Source organism: Echiichthys vipera, assembly GCF_963691815.1.
Source record: "Echiichthys vipera genome assembly, chromosome: 13".
Taxonomy (NCBI): Eukaryota; Metazoa; Chordata; class Actinopteri; order Perciformes; family Trachinidae; genus Echiichthys; species Echiichthys vipera.
The window spans coordinates 1307699-1326190 of record NC_139838.1 but is presented as its reverse complement, the minus strand read 5'-3'; the positions used below and the strand labels follow the sequence as shown (position 1 = coordinate 1326190).

General features: G+C 42.6%; 1 protein-coding gene across 2 annotated transcripts in view; it reads right to left on the bottom strand.

Moving 5' to 3' along the window:
• arhgef2a (Rho guanine nucleotide exchange factor (GEF) 2a) overlaps window positions 1–18492 on the bottom strand; it is a 159131-nt gene that overhangs the window by 121002 nt on the left and 19637 nt on the right. For both annotated transcript variants that reach the window (XM_083925466.1, XM_083925467.1), the window contains one exon: window positions 12059–12126. In XM_083925466.1, the coding sequence (XP_083781592.1) occupies window positions 12059–12126 (68 nt within the window). The remainder of the gene's footprint in view (window positions 1–12058; window positions 12127–18492) is intronic.

The window sequence follows — 18492 nt, the reverse complement described above, 5'->3', positions numbered from 1 at the left end:
GAGGAGATGTGGAGCGGAGAAAAACTGCAAGTTGCAACAACAACGTTAAAATTAACTTTACACAAGAAGTTTATTTAGTTAACTGTTTTACAACTGGGCATCTCTGTTTGTGAGTGTATTTGTTTAAAGAAGTGCAGCATGGGTGCGGGTCTGTGTGAGGTGTATACATACAATTTAAGAGCATGAGGGGACATAGCTACATTGCCGGCTGCCACAATTGTGGTCGAAAAGGTCATGCATGGACCATTATTTCCGATGACATAAAAGCAACTTTGGTGGGCCATGTCATAAACCATTAACCTGACTCTTGCCAGATAATGGATTGCTCCATAGGAAAGTGATTTCAGGTGGTTGAGCCAATCAGGACCGCCGGTCGGGGGTTTTGCAGAAAAGCGACTGTTGTGATTCAGACAACAATTGCGGCTTGCATCGAGGAAGCCGGGCATTAACGTTGACGCTGCTATTTCATCCATGTTGTCCAAATTAGAGAATCTTTCTTCTTTAAAATAACACCAGAGAATGGCTCTGAAGGCTTTTGTTGGTGGAAACCATGTTTTTCCCTTTCTCCTGACTGGGTTTGACTTTTGCCTGCGTCGCTCTCATCAGCATCACAAGTTGGTTTTGATGTGAGTGGTTGAAGTAGCGCGTCAATAAAGATGACGGACAAGTAATTTCCAATCATATGCAAGGATTTTTGATAAGGACCCAGCCTCCTGAAAACACTTTCCTATGGAGCGATAGCAGATGTATGAGTGAAGCAAGGAGGAACGAAATTCATCTGGCGATAGTCAGGTTAGTAACCCATGGCCTGACTATGGGAAGCTGGGCAGAGAGTCCACCCTAATCTAAGCCGTTTCACAGTTTTATCCATACTAAGGACATTCCGACTGGAAAACAGGTTTGTCTTCAACTCAGATGGTATGTTCCCAGTCTGGGAACATTAAAGTAATTCTATTCAATTCTATTTCTATCTAGAGTATTTACAGTAATGTACCATATCACATTACCGGATCACATATCACATGCTGTATTGCAGGGTGGCTAATGCTCCTTTTGGAATGAAAGTGGTAGTTTTGTGAAACATACCGTGATTATGTACAGTACTGTGCAAAAGTTTTTAGGCAGGTGTGAAAAAGTGCTGTAAACTAAGGATGCTTTCAAAAATCTAAATAGTAATTACTTATTTCTATCAATTTACAAACCAACATCAATTCTTACACACAAATTCAGGGATTTTGTACGATTATGGTCAGGTGTATGAGCAACCAATTACAGGTGCTCCTGATCATCAATTTCAACTGGAGGTTGAAACAGTCATTAAATGAAACAGAAACAGCTGTGTAGGAGGCTTAAAACTGGGTGAGAAACAACCAAAATCTGCTACTAAGGTGAGGTTGTGGAAGACAGTTTCATGTAACAGCAGGTCATACACCATAGCAAGACAAAGCACACCAATAAGACACAAGGTAGTTATACTGCACCAGTAAGGTCACCCACACAAAGATTTCAAAGCATACTGGGGTTTCAAGATGTGCTGTTCAAGGTCTTTTGAAGAACAAAAGACCTCAACAACATTGAGGATTGCAGACGCAGAGATTGGCCAAGGAAACTTGGTGCAGCAGATGATCCTTCAGTATTGAAAGATGTCCAGCAGTGCCATCAGCTCAGAACTGGCAGAAACCAGTGGAACCCAGGTACAACTATCTACTGTCCCGAGAAGTCTGGCCAGAAGTGGTCTTCATGGAAGAGTTGCAGACAAAAAGTCAGACCTCAGACGTGGAAACAAGGCCAAGCAACTCAACTATGCACGTAAACATAGGAACTAGGGTACAGAAATATGGCAGCAGTGTCTCTGGACTGATGAGTCAAAATTTTTGAGATTTTGCTGTGGCAGAAAGCAGTTCGTTCCCTGAAGGGCAGGAGAGCGGTACAATAATGAGTTTGAGTCTGCAGGTAACAGTGAAGCATGGTGAAGCATGGTGAAGGTTCCTTGCAAGTTTGGGGCTGCATTTCTGCAAAAGGAGTTGGAGATTTGGTCAGGATTAATGATGTCCTCAATGCTGAGAAATACAGGCAGATACTTATCCATCATGCAGTAACATCAGGAAGGTATGTGATTGGCCCCAAATGTATTCTGCAGCAGGACAACAAGCCCAAACATACAGCTTATGTCCTTAAGAACTATCTTCAGCATGAAGAAGAACAAGAAGTCCTGGAAGTGGTGGTATGGCCCCACAGAAGCCTGATCTCAACGTCATCCAGTCTGTCTGTGATCACATGAAGAGACAGAAGGATTTGAGGAAGCCTACGTCCACAGAAGATCTGTGGTTAGTTCTCCAAGATGTTTGGAACAACCCATGAGCCGAGTTCCTTCAAAAACTTGTGTGCAAGTGAACCTAGAAGAATTGATGCTGTTTTGAAGGCAAAGGGTAGTCACACCAAATATTGATTTAATTGAGATATCTCCTCTGTTCAGTCACTGCATGTTGACAATTGATGAAAATAAACTATTAATACTTCCATTTTTGAATGCAACTTTAGTTTACAGCATTTTTTTCCACGCCATCCTAAAACTTTTGCACAGTACTGTATATTGAGATGTTTTGTATGGTATATACTGTACAGTAGAGTACAGTATATACAGTACTGTAACACAGAAGCAAACCAAAAACAATTTGTGGTTGCATTTTTCTATATAATGGCGAGATTAATGATGATGATAATAATAATATGATTGGCCAAAGGGCAGGGAAATATCTCATTGTGTGCCGCCATAAGCCTTCGAGGGTTTCTGTACCATCATGCAAAACTGTGTCCATACAATACACAACATATCATTACATTTCTAGATGCTCTTCATAATATAGCTGCACAGGACAGACCAGAGCAGCCCAGGTTTGTTGTTGTCTGGAATAATGTCAGTTTCCATCGGGCTGCTCTGGTCCGGACCTGGTTCACTAACCATAATCAATTAGTGGTAAACTTGCCCCCTTACACGCCATTTCTAAACCCTAGAGAATAAATCTTTTGGTCTTGGATGCGCGGATGCCTGCATGCCTATCTGCTGTCAATGGAACAGGCCTGTGGAGGTGAGGTCAATCCATGGATGAATTCGGCACACAAGCGGGTCTAGCTGGAGAAGACATTGCTTGCTAAATGGTAAATAGTAAACGTACTTACATAGCACCTTTCTAGTCTTCTGACTACTCAAGGCGCTGTCATACTGTCACATTCACCCATTCACACAGACATTCATACTGATGGCAGTGGACATACCATCTAATCTAACCTTCACACCACATTCATTCACCACGCGTAGGCGGGGAGCAATTTGGGGTTCAGTGTCTTGCCCAAGGACACTTCTACATGCGGACCAGAGGAGCCAGTGATTGAACTGCTGATCTCTCCAATGGAAGACGACCCACTCTTCCTCTGAGCCACAGCCCCCCCCCCCCCCCCCCCCTATGTGGATGAGATGGAGTAGACACGGGTCGAGTCTTGCTCCCGCAATTTTTTGATGATTTTTATGGTTTTTTTAGGACCCCGAAAGTCACTACAATAATAATATTCATCTCGTTTGACGGAAACACCACCAAAATATGCAGACGCATTCGACCAGACAGACTGTAAAAGAGCAGGGGGTGAAGGCTAGCCCCACAGAGAAGGCAGGCGGCAAGATTAACATGGTGGCTATTACTAACCTTTTGGAGCAGCACCACACAGCCCGCTACGCCGAGTTCAAAGCCCTCGCTCCGTCAATCTCAAAGCCTTATTTTCAACACTCGAAGCAAAGCTGGACAATGTCCACGCCACAGTGTCCGACCACACTCAGAATATAGGTTCCCTCGAGGTAAATGCAAATCTACAAGATAAGCTCCTGCTACCGCTTGAGGCCTCCTGTTTCACGCTAACAGAGAGCAACGCTAAGCTCTTGGCTAAAATCCAGCGCAGTAATCTCCATGTGGTTGGACTGCTTAAGCAGTGGAGGGTCCGCCGCCGACGGCCTTCTTTGCTGGGCTGCTCATGGAGGGCTTCCTGGAATCACCGTCGGAATGTGACTGGGCTCACCGGCAGAAACCACAGGCATTTATCATCTGGCTGCACGGATACCAGGTGAAAGAGAAAATCATACGCAAAGGGAAATTGGAGTATAGAAGCACTCCGATCCTGATCTATGAGGACTACGCACCGGAGGTGGTGGCAGAGCACCAGAAAATGTGAGATTGGAGCTTCACAACCGGGGCCTCAGACCTGCACTGCTGTTCGCTGCCAGGCTTGTCATCACAATGAAGGACGGAGGGAGGAAAAGGATCTCGGTCAGGCGAAAGCCTTCATAACAACAACCCGCACAGAGGAGACCTGGGGTCCGTTTCACAAAGCAGGTTCAACAAACTCTGAGTCTAACTCTGAACTCTGAGTCGATCTACTCTGAGATAGGAAACCCTGAGTTTTCCAGATTAGCTGATTTGCGTTAGTTTGATGAACACGGAGTAGTTTCACCTGGAGTTAAGTGCGTGCACCACAAGTATAAAAAAGACAGCATCAATGGATCCCCGATTCAACAAGTCACCATGGCAACGGGGAAGAGGAAGGCCGCTTTTTTTTACACCACTGGAATTGGAAATATTAATGCAATCATAATGTGAGTTTGAGCATGTTTTTCAAGTGTAACACCACTGCAGCAGCAAAAGAGGGGGAGACGGGTCAATGCATACGTTTAAATGTAGTCCTTTGCAATCACAATAATGTCACAGGGGAAAACTGCTTAAGTGGTAGCCTATTAGTTTATTTCATTTAGGTGCATTCCTGCAGGGGGGAGCGCACTTGGCAGTCGCTTAAGATGAAACATAAAAACATTGTTCAAACAGGTAAGGTGTAAATATTAAGTGGCTGTACAGTTGTTTTATTACCAACATAATGGTGTTTTCGCACACGTCTTCTCATCTATATCATGCTCTGTTAATTAACTAAGCCTATTCAAACTAACACAAACTTCTACTCAGCCAACAGAAAGAAAGCAGATTCATGTAAAACGGGTGGTGGCCCGTTTCACAGGAATATACAGTATACTGTATATATATATAGTAAGACTATTCATAAAAAAATGTATTTTCCTTTCATGACTTTTTTTACTTTTGTCCCAATCGATTCTGATGGTGCTATCTTCCTGGTGGAGCCCCCTCATGCCACAACAGACCTAACTGTACGTAGGCAATACTCCAAAGATTTTGTCAAATCGAAGTTTAAATATACTGAAACCTATCACTCATGTAGGATGAATAGGAAACTGTATCTGCTGCCTTTACAGAGGGCGGTCCAGAAAGGCCTATAGAGGTAACATCTTGATATCTTACTGATTGTCTTTCCATGTACATTTCCTAACATTCTGGTGGAATATAGTTACATTTAGCCTACACTGAAGTATTAACACATTCTCATCCTTTTTTAACAAGGCATGGCTGGGCAGCAGCAGGAGGGTCCCTCATCTTTCACTGCACAGACTGACACAGTGAGATGGATGTTCAGTAAACACCAGAGATTCATTCTGTGGAATATATGTGCAACTGTATAATGCCCTCCTTGTATGTATTCGCAGTTCAGACATTCATAAAATTCACCTGCTGAATTTTTTTTTTTAAACTGACAAAGAAATGCAGTACTTGGACCAACAGATTAGGAAGGTAGACCTAGAAATTGAAATACTGGAGCACAAGTTAGAGGTAGGTGCATGGTCACAGGTGAGTGCTGTTCATTATGTTAACTATTGGAACATTATCTTGTGTATGTTATGTCTTTATTTGACTGCTGTGGTGGTAGTGGTGGTGATAATGGTGGTGTCTCAATCACTAAAGTGATGATGGTATATGGTGTCTCTGACTGCTCTGCCGTCCAGCATAGCTGACAGGTGGATGGGGTCATCATCAGGGTCTTCAATTTGTAGGGCAGGGTGTTGCTCTCGTCTAATAGTGGCAGTATTATGAAGAACACATACCACAGTAATCTAACAGGCCCTCTCAGGGGTCACCCTGAGGTGACATAGGCACTGGAAATGGGCTTTCAGCAGGCCTATGGTCATCTCAACCCGGGCTCTCGTGGTCCTGGTTCAGGATCAAGGAAGGGGTCAGCAGCCTAGGTTGGGCTGGGTAACCCCTGTCACCCAGCAGATGGCCATCAAACTCTCCTGTACTGTATAGTGGATACATTAGAGTATATTAAAAGGAGGGTGACAAGTGAATTATACTGTATTGTGCAAATTTTTAGGCTGCTTACCATGTTGCAGTCTGTTGCTCAGGTTAGAATCCTGATAAATCCTTGAGTCATGAACAGAACCAGGCCACTTGGCCGCCACATTGGAAATTATGTATGCAGCATCACATACAATCTTGACAGTGAAGAGAATGAAACAGTAGTCAATCCACATGTACCTGCACATTTATGCTGTGAATGGACTTCCTATTCACATAATCTGCTTCATTATTGGATGGAGCCGTGATGGGGATGTGTGTGCCAACTATGCAGCAAATTACAATGGGAAATCCTGATAGAAATTAAAATGAATAATCTCAGTCTGAGGTTGCAGCACAATATCATTGGACGTTGTCAACAGAATATTATTTAATATCATTTAATAGATATTTACATCATACACCTGCAATCCTGAGGAACTCCTCCTTGATGGCTCTGACAGGTTTATGTCCAGGGAAAATGATAAAGATGGGTAGTGGCCGTTTCAGAACGAGGCACACTTTTCTGACCGCTCTGCATACAGTTGCCTGGCTCAAGTGCTTTGCATCTCCGACGTTGTATAAAAAAACTCCTATTTGCAAAAAAAACGCAGCACAACACACAATATCTGCTGGGATGTGAGAGCAAGACTTTGGTTGGTAATGTTGGAAATGTAAGTACGGATGAGGTTGTGTATGTTAATGATGGACTGTGATGTGAAACGGCACCGCTCAAAAAGATAAGTGCCTGGAAATGCAAGAACAGCTATGCGTGGTCTGATATCATCTCCTGACGAATATTTAATTTTCTGCGCAGTAATGCTGCACCTTCATCCACGGGATCATTATCAAAAGGACATGCCTTGTTAATGAAAATAGCTGCCGCCTAATATAACTTCTAATGTAGGCCTACTGACTGAGTTTTGCAATGATTACCTCAGAAAACAGATGGAACTATAACAGAACTATACTAGGCCCAAACTCGCCTGCTGACTGAATGATTAAGGAAATCAAGTACCGTGTGTGGCTGAAAGAGGGCGGAGACAGAGAGAAACTCAAGGTTTGCTGAGAAAAACCGGTGCCAACCAGGCTAGGTTCATAGAGTATGTTACCATGGTAAATGACAGAGAGCTTAAGTTACCTCTCTCTGTGAAACAGGCTAGAGTTACTCCTCTTTCTCTGGTATGAGTTACCTCCCTCTGTGAAACAGAAAACTCAGAGTTTTCCTCATTTCAGGGTTAACAGACTCAGAGTGTTCCCTAAACCTATTTGTGAAACGGACCCCTGATGACCTCGGAGGGTTGTTGGCTGCTGATATTAGATAGAGTTTTGAACAGAAATAGATAAATGGACATTTTTACACTCTGTGGACATGTTGATTCGAGATCCAGTGTTTTCTGATGTTTTTTGAATTCACGTTTTTTTCATCTTTCTTTCTATGCCTGCTCACACTACTATGTGAATTCAGACTACCATTATCGGCCTCCATGACAGTTACTGGAAGCTCGTTCACAAATGGATTTCAGTTTGATATTATATATTTTCTTCAAAACTTTATTTTGTTTTGTTTTGGATGTTAAACACCCACCACCACATGGTTATCTGTAGTATTCTTGCTCACTGTTTGGTCAAAGGGCTTTACTGAAGCCTGACACTTGTCAACGACTGGTGACCTGTATCGATACAGCATGTGCATTCAAACACAGGGTGTGCTGTGGGTTTAATTCATGCATTTTATTTATCTTTTATGATGTTGAGAAGTGCCTGCACGAAGACATGTTGGATTCCTCTGCTGGCGGATTTAATTTACTTCACACAGTTTGCTCTGGAATATACACTCACCGGCCACTTTTTTGGGCATAGCTGTGTCAGTGTGGCCTTCTGCTGCTGTTACCTATCTGCTAGAAAGTAGGTTGTGTTGTGTGTTCACAGATGCTCTCCTGCATTCCTCTGTAACCAGTGGATATCAGCTCGAACCAGTCCCGCCATTCTCCTCTGACCTCTAGCATCAACAAGGCATTTGCGCCCACAGAACTGCCGCTCACTGGATATTTTCTCTTTTTTGGACCATTCTCTGTAAACCCTAGAGAAGGTTTATGCGAGAAAATCCCAGTAGATCAGCAGTTTCTGAAATACCCAGACCAGCCCGTCTGGCCCCAACAACCATGCTACATTCAAAGTCACTTAAATCACCTTCCTTCCTCAATCTGATGCTGGGTTTGAACTGCAGCAGATCGTCTTGACCATTTCTACATGCCTAAATGCATTGATTTGCTGTCATGTGATTGGCTGATTAGAAATTTGCATTGGACAGGTGAACCTAATAAAGTGGCCGGTGAGTATATCTTTTCTGTTTATTATTTTTTCTCCTTTCTTGTGGTGACTTAAGGGGTCAAACACTGTTTAGGGAGGAGACCCCGGAAGTTTCAGTTTAGCTGTTGCGAGAGCTCAGATGTTCGTTTTTTCTATGGCAGTAGCCCTCAGACTGTTTTATTTTTGTTTTGTCCCTTTTTTGTTTGTTTTGTTTTGTTTGTTCTGTTTTACCCTCCCTCCCCACTCTCTTCCTCCACTACTACAAAATACTTTGGGTCATGCAGTGTCATTCTAATTTATTATCATTGTTCCTATGGCTAATGCCGTAAAGACAGGTACTGGAGTGCATCTGATTTTCTGGAATACTAAGGGAATGAACAACGTGATCAAAATCGGTAAGGTCCTGACACAGTTACAGCACCTTAAGGGGGATGTGATGTTTCTGCAGGAAACACGTCTCAAATCAGCTGACACCCCTCGTATTAAGAGGCATGGATGAGCCACTTATTCCATTCTAAATTTACAGATTTACAGAGTTTTGGGTACACTTCAGAGCACACCGGTGGTCTTATTTTTGGTTTATGCGCCCACCTGGGATGATGAAGAGTTTTTTACAAGGCTATTTTACAAGGCTATTTGCAAAAAACGCTGATAACAGTGCCGGCCGTGAGTAATTTGGTGCCCTAGGCAAGATTTTAGCCTGCGCCCCCTTGCATCACAGCAGTCAATTTTACAATCAACGTTCATACACTCACACAGAAACTGCATGTGTATAATCAAGATTTTATTTCTTTGAGTAAAAAATATCACACCAAATAAAGACTAAAGAAATAAACAAGTGATAAATTAAAAATACAAAATAATTAAGGCAAACATATTAAGCTAAACAGTGCACACATAAACAAGTGACATAATACGAATTAAAAATACAAAATAAATAAGGCAAACATATTAAGCTAAACAGTGCACATGTAAACAAGTGACATAATATGAATTAAAAATACAATATAAATATGGTATTGCATTAAATAAATAATTAAACCAGTGCAGATATGACAACACACACTATTGCACACAGTAAAGAAAAATGAGAGACCTCCCGCCACCTGTTTCTCTCAGCCTCAACGAGTGCCATCTCTTGCCTATCTATTGTTAACCCCTTTGCAAAACGGACCTCCAACTCCTTCCATGTTGCCATGTGGGCTATCCTCATGAGCTTTCAGCAACTGGCTTGCATTTTTCCAGTCCTTCAGTCCTTCTTTGTTAAGTTTGTAATCTTTTGTAGAGAACATTTTGCAGCAAAAGCAGTGCAAACTATCATTCTTTTTGGAATACATCAGCCAGCTTCTTTTTATTGTTTCCCCATTAACTAAGACTCTTTTAAAAAAGTCATGTTGACACCTTCTCTCATCTTTATTCTTCTGAAATGTGTAACTGATTTTGTTTGAAATGGTCCTCTGTGTACTAACTCTTTTCTTACTTTGTCTGTAAGAAGAGCTGGCCAGTCAGCAGTGTCTGTTGGTACAGCCTTCAATCCTGATGTTGTATCACTGGGGGTGGTACTGAAATACTTTAAAAGTGCATCTGAAGAGAGAAGAAAATAAATGTGACCGCTGGATGTTACATTTTAATAACAAGCAGATGTTTGGTTTGCTATAAGACTAAAATGAAAATACGATGAGATTCATTAAACTTTATTGTCATTGCAATACAATTCAGTCTAACCAGAGAGCAAAAAGCAGTAATGTACAGTGGAATTAATATGTATATTTTGTCTATGAATGATATGGGAAAGCTAAGGTGTGGAGTATTAACAGAATTACACTTTAGGTGCACTTAAACACTGATGTAAACTTTAACAAACATAACTGCGGCACAATTAACAAAGGCTTACAGCTACACTATTACAAAGGGGGTTGAAAACCAGCAGTAGACACCTGTGAAATAACACCTGAACAGGTATAACGTTAACTTTTCATACGTCCCTGATGAATTTAAGGTGGAGTAACATTAACACATGTCAACTCAACTATTTATTGATTAGTAAACGATGCTGCTATCGTCAGAAGTAAGCTATCAAGCTAACACTCTGCTCCAACAACGTTAACTACGACCATTAAACTATTTATTTAATTTACTTCATCACATTGACGTTACTGTACCTCTATCCTTTTCACGTTTTTCTTCCTCTTCTTTTCTTCTTTTCCTTCCCTGGGCGCCCGACGGTTTCAGTCTTTTAGACATAATTCCGCTACAGTGTCATTAATCTTCTTCTTCGTTTTGGGGTCACGGTCCGGTCAAATTCAGGCAACTGGCCTTTCAACCCGCCCCCCTCACGGAGGACAGGTACAGCGCAGAGAGCCGGGAACCAGAGGCATCTTCATTATTTAATAGTCTTCACTATTAAGTTATGTTTCTGTGGGCTTATATAATGTTTTTTTTCCTCCGCTCGTTTGCGGTGCCCCACGCGGATGACGGCGCCCCTAGCATTTGCCTATACCGCCTATGCCCAGGACGCTCTGGATGGTAGTCACCGCATGATCATGGGTGGAGACTTAAATCTGGTGCAGGATGTGACTCTTGACAGATCTTCTCCCACACAGACTACACTATCCAAATCAGCACACACAGTAAAAACATATGCATCACACTTGGGAATTTCCGATCCTTGGAAAGGAAAAAGAAATCCCCATGGTAAAGCTTTCTCTTTTTTTCCCATGTACACCACACATTTTCCCAAATCGATTTCTTTTTACTCATTAATAATCTCCTCGACTGCGTGAATATCACCCAATAGTCACTTCTGACCATGCTCCTACCACAGTTTACAATAGTTTTCCACAGGATACAGTTCCACATTCACCATGGATGTTCAGCTCACACTTACTGTCAGATAGTAAGTTTAAAGATTTTGTTGTGACTCAAATCCGCTCAGACATAGAGTTTAATGACACCCCTTAGTCCGCAGCGGCACTCTAAAAGCCACTGTCTGGGGACAGGTGATATCCTATATTTCTCAAATGAGAAGGCCTGAACGGGCTAGGTTGTTGAAAATTGCTGAGTAAGTGAGTGAGTATTTGTCAACAACTTGGCAGGATCACTCCCACAATCCATATTCCATATTCCCATTTAAAACAGCTGACAAGGGGTTCATGTATTGGGGGGGGGGGGGGGGGGGGGGGGGATTATCACCAGCTCCTTCAGGGACCTTTTTCAAAAGAACTTTAGCCACTATTAGATAAATGCAAGTCGGACTTGTCTAGATGGGCGGCCCTCCCCCTGTCCCTTGCAGGCCGGGTTAATCTTTTTAAGATGGTGATTCCTCCAGATGTTCCCAGTTCACCCGCACTACCTGCTTGGGCTTACCCGGTCTGCCCAGAATCTTTCCCCATCCTCCGACCCAACTCATCACCAGATGGTGATCAGTTGACAGCTCTGCCTGACTTGAATTGAACAGAGAAGTCCCTGGATATGTTAACATCTTTCAATAATTAGAGCTGTGATGTTTTGTGATGTCTTACCCTCTGTTTCACCTTGGCACAGTTTGGCAAAGTGTCTCGACAGCGGTTGTGGATAGTGACATTGCATGCTAGAAAAATAGACATAAGACAGAAACACAAATAGGTTATATTTCTGTCACTTTTATCACAACTTACAATCACAAGAAGTAAAGTACACCATCAAATATTATCCTGACTCCTCGAGATGCATTGATTCGCATGATTCTCATTTGCTCAGCATATCCATCTGGAGATCTTTTGAGAAGGGATGAAAATACTGGTTGCTGATTGGATAAGACATCTGTCTATCACCAACATACGGGCCAAATCAACTAATCAGATCAATGAAGCCTAAGACGTAATAACAGTGAAAGTAAACAACGTGTGGGTAAAGGATATTTGCCATTCGTGTAAAGGGAATTTACGGATAAAAAGCATAATTTCAGGTCCCCAGTCTATATTCCAACAGAAGGATCCAAGAGAAAAAAGTGTTAGCAAACGGCTTGCTCCATAGCTGCGCTCATCTCATCCGTGGAAGCTTCCATGTTGTTTACACTGTTGTTAACAGTCGCTTCTCATTTCGTCACTCTTCACTTAACATTTTGTAACGATTTTGTTGAGGTAACAATACAACAACATGTTACAAGTATGATAATCATCACACCCACCCCGTGATCCCTCCCTCATGCCCACCCTAAGCCAGCCTATCCCATAAATTAACATAAAGTAATAAGTAGTTGCAAAATACAAGTATAAGAGCAACAACAACAACAAAGAGCAAAAACAAACAAACACAAAAATAAGTAAGTAAATACATAAATGAATGAAGATGGGGGGGGGCATGTAATCTTTTTGTTGTAGTGGGCTTTGTAAGCTCTCATAGTAAGTAAAGATAGGGGTCCAGGTTCACTCAAAACTCTGTATGGAACTCTGTATGGAATCTGTATGGTCATGGAGTCGGAGGTCCGGGAGTACGCAGAGGTTGTTCGCTCTGTGCCCAGAATAAGACGCCGTCCAGGTCCCACATGGGTCTTTTCCTGAGTTCATGGGTTTCCCAAGGACATTGTTTCAGACCAGGGGCCTCAGTTCGTATCCCGGTTCTGGAAGGAGTTCTGCCGACTCATTGGGGCCAAGGCCAGCCTGACCTCGAGATACCACTCGGAAGCCAACGGCCAGACCGAACGCCTTAACCAGCAGCTGGAAACCCGCCTCTGGTGCGTGGTGTGCTAGAACCCCTGAACATGGAGCAAACACCAGGGGCCTCATGTATCAATGTTACGTACGCACAAAAAACGTGGCGTACGCCATTTTCCACGCCAATGTTCAGATGTATCAAAAGTGAAATGACCGTGGAAATGTGCGGTGCACCATGCAAACTTCATGGCAGGCATACGCACGTTTCTACAGCTATTGTTTCTTTGGCGACACTTAAAGGTGATGCTGGGAAACTGTTAATTATGTGAAAACAATTCATCCTCAGTGTAATGTGCATATCAGAGACAGATTAATGGACAATTAACACACACGTGTTTGCAATCATATGGATGGATATAAAAGCATGCGCAAAGTGAAAAAAAAATGAAAAAATGGCATTAACAATGGCAGCCTTGGCCTTGTTAGAAGATATCCCAAATTGTTATATCAGATGTGAGAGGGTGTTTAGAGAACGGGAAGATCTGTTGGCAAATGGAGACAACTGGCTCATGAGTCGTTTCAGGTTGCCGAGGCCAGTGTTACTGGAGCTGTGCGCAGAGCTGCGGCCAGCCCTAGAACGACACACAGCCAGGAGCCAGGGGTTATCCTTTCCCAAAAACAGGTGCTGACCACTCTGGGGTTTCTGGCAACAGGAGCCTTCCAGAGGGAACTGGCAGACTGGTCAGGAGTGTGCCAGTCCACTCTGAGCCGAGCCATGCCAGCTGTGTGGGACGGGATCATAAGAATGTCGTTCAGGTACATCAAATTCCCATACAATGCTGTTGAACAGGCCAACATTAAAGCGCAATTTGCAGCAAGAGCCGGTTTCCCTATTGTAATCGTAGCTATTGACTGCACACATGTTGCTATAAAAGCGCCATCACAGGATGAATTTGTTTTTGTGAACAGGAAACATTTTCATTCAATAAATGTTCAAATAATATGTGATGCACAAATGCAGCTCACCAACATCTTGGCAAGGGGGCCTGGTTCAACGCATGACTCGTTCATTCTAACCAAAGCATGGTTGGTAACAGGTTGGAGGCTGGCACAGTACGCGATGGGTGGCTTCTCGGTGAGTAAATAATTAATCCTCTTAATTGTGCCCCGAATTTAAACCAGCACAATGCCCGTTTGGGCAGCGCATTCAAATATGTGTATTTGTTTTTTCCCTGGTAAAAATAGAGTGGCTGAGCTATCTAGTAAGCCTTTTTTTGTCTCCTTGTGTTCGGGAGCTGAGCTCAGACGCCCTGGTGCAGGCCCTATTTAAATTGATTTGCATATTTAAATAGGGACAGGGAGGAGTTAAGCACTTTACATGTGCACTCAATTCCACGTTGATTGGGATGTAGAAAGGAAAAGTGCTTGGATCTATGCGTACGCACACTTTGATACATCTGGGTTTTTTTGTGCGTACGACAGTTTCTGGATTGTAGCGTACGCCATGTTTCAGTAAGAAATCCACACAAGTCTTAGTACATGAGGCCCCTGGTCTGGCTGGAATATGCAGATAATTCACTGCTTACATCAGCCACTGGCCTCTCTCCCTTTCACTGTGCCTCAGGGTACCAGCCTCCTCTCTTACCGGAGAACGAGATGGAAGTGTGGGTCCCCTCTGCCCATGCCATGGTCCAACGTCGGCGGCGGATCTGGGCAGCCACCAAACAGGTATTAAACAGACCGAGAGATCGAATGACGAAAGCAGCAGGCCGCAAGAGGCCCACCAGCCCAGCCAGGAGGTCTGTCTCTCAGCCAAGGATCTACGTCTCAGGGTGCCCTCTAAGAAACTTGCACCACGGTTCGTGGGTCCATTCCCAATCACCAGGCTTGTCGGACCTGTAGGTGCAACCGGCATCCCAAAGATGATTGTTCATTTCTGGATTAGGGTGAACTTTCATTTCGATTATGAGAAGGCCTCAGCCTGATCAAACAAAGGAAAAGACTAGGCCCAATAGCCTGGTAGCCTTTGTCCCTGAGTGCATGGTCATAGACAAAGGCCTGCCATGCAACTCTCACCCAACAGGTCACACCCAGGTGTGAACTCTCCAAGGGACCCCCAAACTGTCAGTCCATTGGCTGACCTGACTTCTGGTGATGACATCACCATCGAGTCTATAAAACTGTAGGACACCTCCTGCTCACTCTCTTTCTTGGACTCCTTTTTATTGGATTCTCTTCAACTCTCTTCTGCGGAATCCAGGGACCAGCTGCCAGCTGTCCCTAAGTCCTGAACATGGCCTATATGGAGTAGGCTCATCAGCAAGGTTAACCAACCGGTTAAGAACAAAGACCGATCTGATTCCTCTTTTGTCTAAGAGCAAACAACCAGAACAAGAACCTTTCTTCAACCAGCTTCCTTCACAAGGACTAGCCACTGGCATCGAAGCAACGCAACTTCTCTTTCCCATCTCATGGACTGGTAACTAATCACCAACTGGGCATCCCTACATGTTATAAGACTTTATGAACGGCTAGGCCTAGAACTGTAACTTTGTTATAGCCTGAATTATAACTTTTTTTTATCACACTTTTGTGTGACTTAAAGGTTCACACCATCTCTGCAGGGGTCCAAGCCCCACACCTCTCCTCTTTGTTTCTCACACACACACACACAAACACACACACACACACACACACACACACACACACACACACACACACACACACACACACACACACACACACACACACACACACACACATTTGCTGTTAGCTTTAGTTAGTTTATCTCGTTTTGTTTGTTGCATTTATTAATTTGTTAATAAATGTTTGTGTTCACAATGTCTGTTTATTTAATATTACACAAAGATGAATGTCAGTCTCTACTAAGAAAAGAACTTGTAAATCCTTCAACTGAGTAAACTATTACATTTATCGGTGTTCAACCCTTAATTAGTAGTTTAATATATTTAATGAGACTTTTATATTAGTTGTCACTCTGTCTATGACAGTGGTGCCCCGAGGTACTCTGGTTTAACTAGAGTCATTTTTATTATTATCTTTGATAATTATTGGTGATAACTAATATTTACTTGATTAACGATAAGTTTATTATGAATACTCAATCTCAATCTGAACGTGAGTCAAGTCTCTACATTTATTTGGTTCTCTGTGTGAAGTTTTTAATAAATTAAAGTTATTCATTTTTAGTAATTTTCCCTTATTAATTTTCTTTTTCAAATATTTCATTTGATAGTCACACTTTTGATCCAATTAACCTAGAGTACCTACCTGTAGCGGTTCAACTGCGTTTGCCCCGGTCCCTCCGTGTTTACCCCACCTTCCATGTGAGTCAAGTATAGAAAGCCAAGGAAATCACCTTGGTCCCGGTCTCATGTTTTTTTTTAAAGGTAATCTTCCTCTCATTTCAGGTCACTTGCCCTTCCTCCTGTGTCACCGGTGTGCTGTGTTCCCTGATTACCTGATTATGTCATCCTCCCTCATGTGTATATAGTCCTCGTCCTCTTTTACCACAGCCTTGTCAAGTTGCTAAGTATTGCCTTGCTAATATTTCTGTTTCCTCAAACATCTCTGAAGAAAGGGATTTTTTTGTTTCTAAAGTTTTTTTTAGCTAGTTAAAAAGCTAGCTAAATTCATAGTGCCTTTTTTTTCCTCCTCTTAGAGTATTTTTGATTTGTAGTTTAGGTATGGGTTTGCTGTGCAAATAACTTGCAGGCCCTATCACCAGTTTCATAAATAGTGTGCTGAGCCTTTGTCAGTTGGTATGTGGCTTTGTCTGTGGTCAATGTATCATATTGTGATTGCAGGTGAAGCCTTTCTTTATAAAGGTCTGGAGAGGGAGATGAGGAGTGTTGTTCATCAATATCAGCTAGAGTTAGGTAGATGTTCTCAAGCTTGGCCTCTCTTACTTTTTTCATTCTAGAGGAGTATTCAATTATAACCCCCCTCAGGAAGGCTTTAAGTGTCTCCCATATTGTTGAGTGTGAGAACTCTACTGTTAGTATCAATAAAAAAACGTATCTGGGAGGAGATGAGCTTAACAAATTCTTCGTCTGGTAATTCAAGTGGGTTAAGCCTCCAATAGAATGAGGGTCTGACGCAATTGGGTGGGCGCAGTTGAAAGGACAATAAATCATGGTCTGAGACAGATATGCTGTGGTACTGGCAAGATTCTGCACTCCCTACTAATCTGTTCTGAAAAGAATCAATACGCTTGTCAGTATGATGGACCCTGGAAAAGAAAGAGAAGCCTTTTTTATTAGGATTTTGAAATCTCCAAATATCCGACTGACCAGATTGGGCACAGAAATCATTGAGGATTTAGGCTGATATAGTGAAAGACTGAGTTTTAGTTGATGATCTGTTAAGAGTGGTGTTGTAATTGTTGTAGGAAGGTTTAGCAGATCAAAATTCTGAGCGTAGACATTGACGAGGATGACAGGGAGAGAGAATATCTGCCCAGTGACAATGACATACACTCACCGGCTACTTTATTGGGCATACCTGGTGCTTAACAAAGTATCAGTTCTTCCCCATTCTTATGCCCGGTTTGAACTGCAGCAGATCATCTTGAACATGTATACGTGCCTAAATGCATTGAGTTGCTGCCATGTGATTGGCTAATTAGAAATTTGCATTAACAAGCAGTTGGACAGGTGTACCTAATTAAGGGGCCGGTAAGTGTATCTTCCACTGGAATCTGAGATCCCCTCTTCAGCTACAAATGTAATATCTTTGTGCACAAGAATTGCTGTCCCACTAGCCTTGGCACTGAACCGCGAATGGTACAACCAAGCCCCCACCACAGCGACTTCCTGGTTGATCCAATACGGAAGTGCCAAAAACTGCAGTTCTCCGAATGACCACTAGAGTAGTTTGCACAATAGAGCAGTTTCTCATTGACCCCCATGTTAAGCAGGCTGTTTTCACAGCATAATTAAACTTATTTAGGGCGTGTTTGGAAAAAAACATTCTCGTCTCTATGTTTAGGTCATATCTCCATGACAACACTTAGGAGGGTGAATATTTTTGTAAGAGGCTAGTTTTTATTTTTTTGGAGATGAAAGTTTATGAATAATTACGGGTGCAGCCTCTTGAGTGACAGTTAGCCTCTGGCCCTCACTTTTCCTCGGAGGCTTGTTGTCAGGATTAGCTAGGGTTGCCAACCGTCCCTTGAAAAACGGAATCATCCCATATTCCGAAAAAAAAGTACGAGTGATGCACTTTGTCCCGTATTACCGTGAGAATCAAAAATAGTATATAAATTGTCAATGGAATGAATAAATAAATGGCGCCTTATG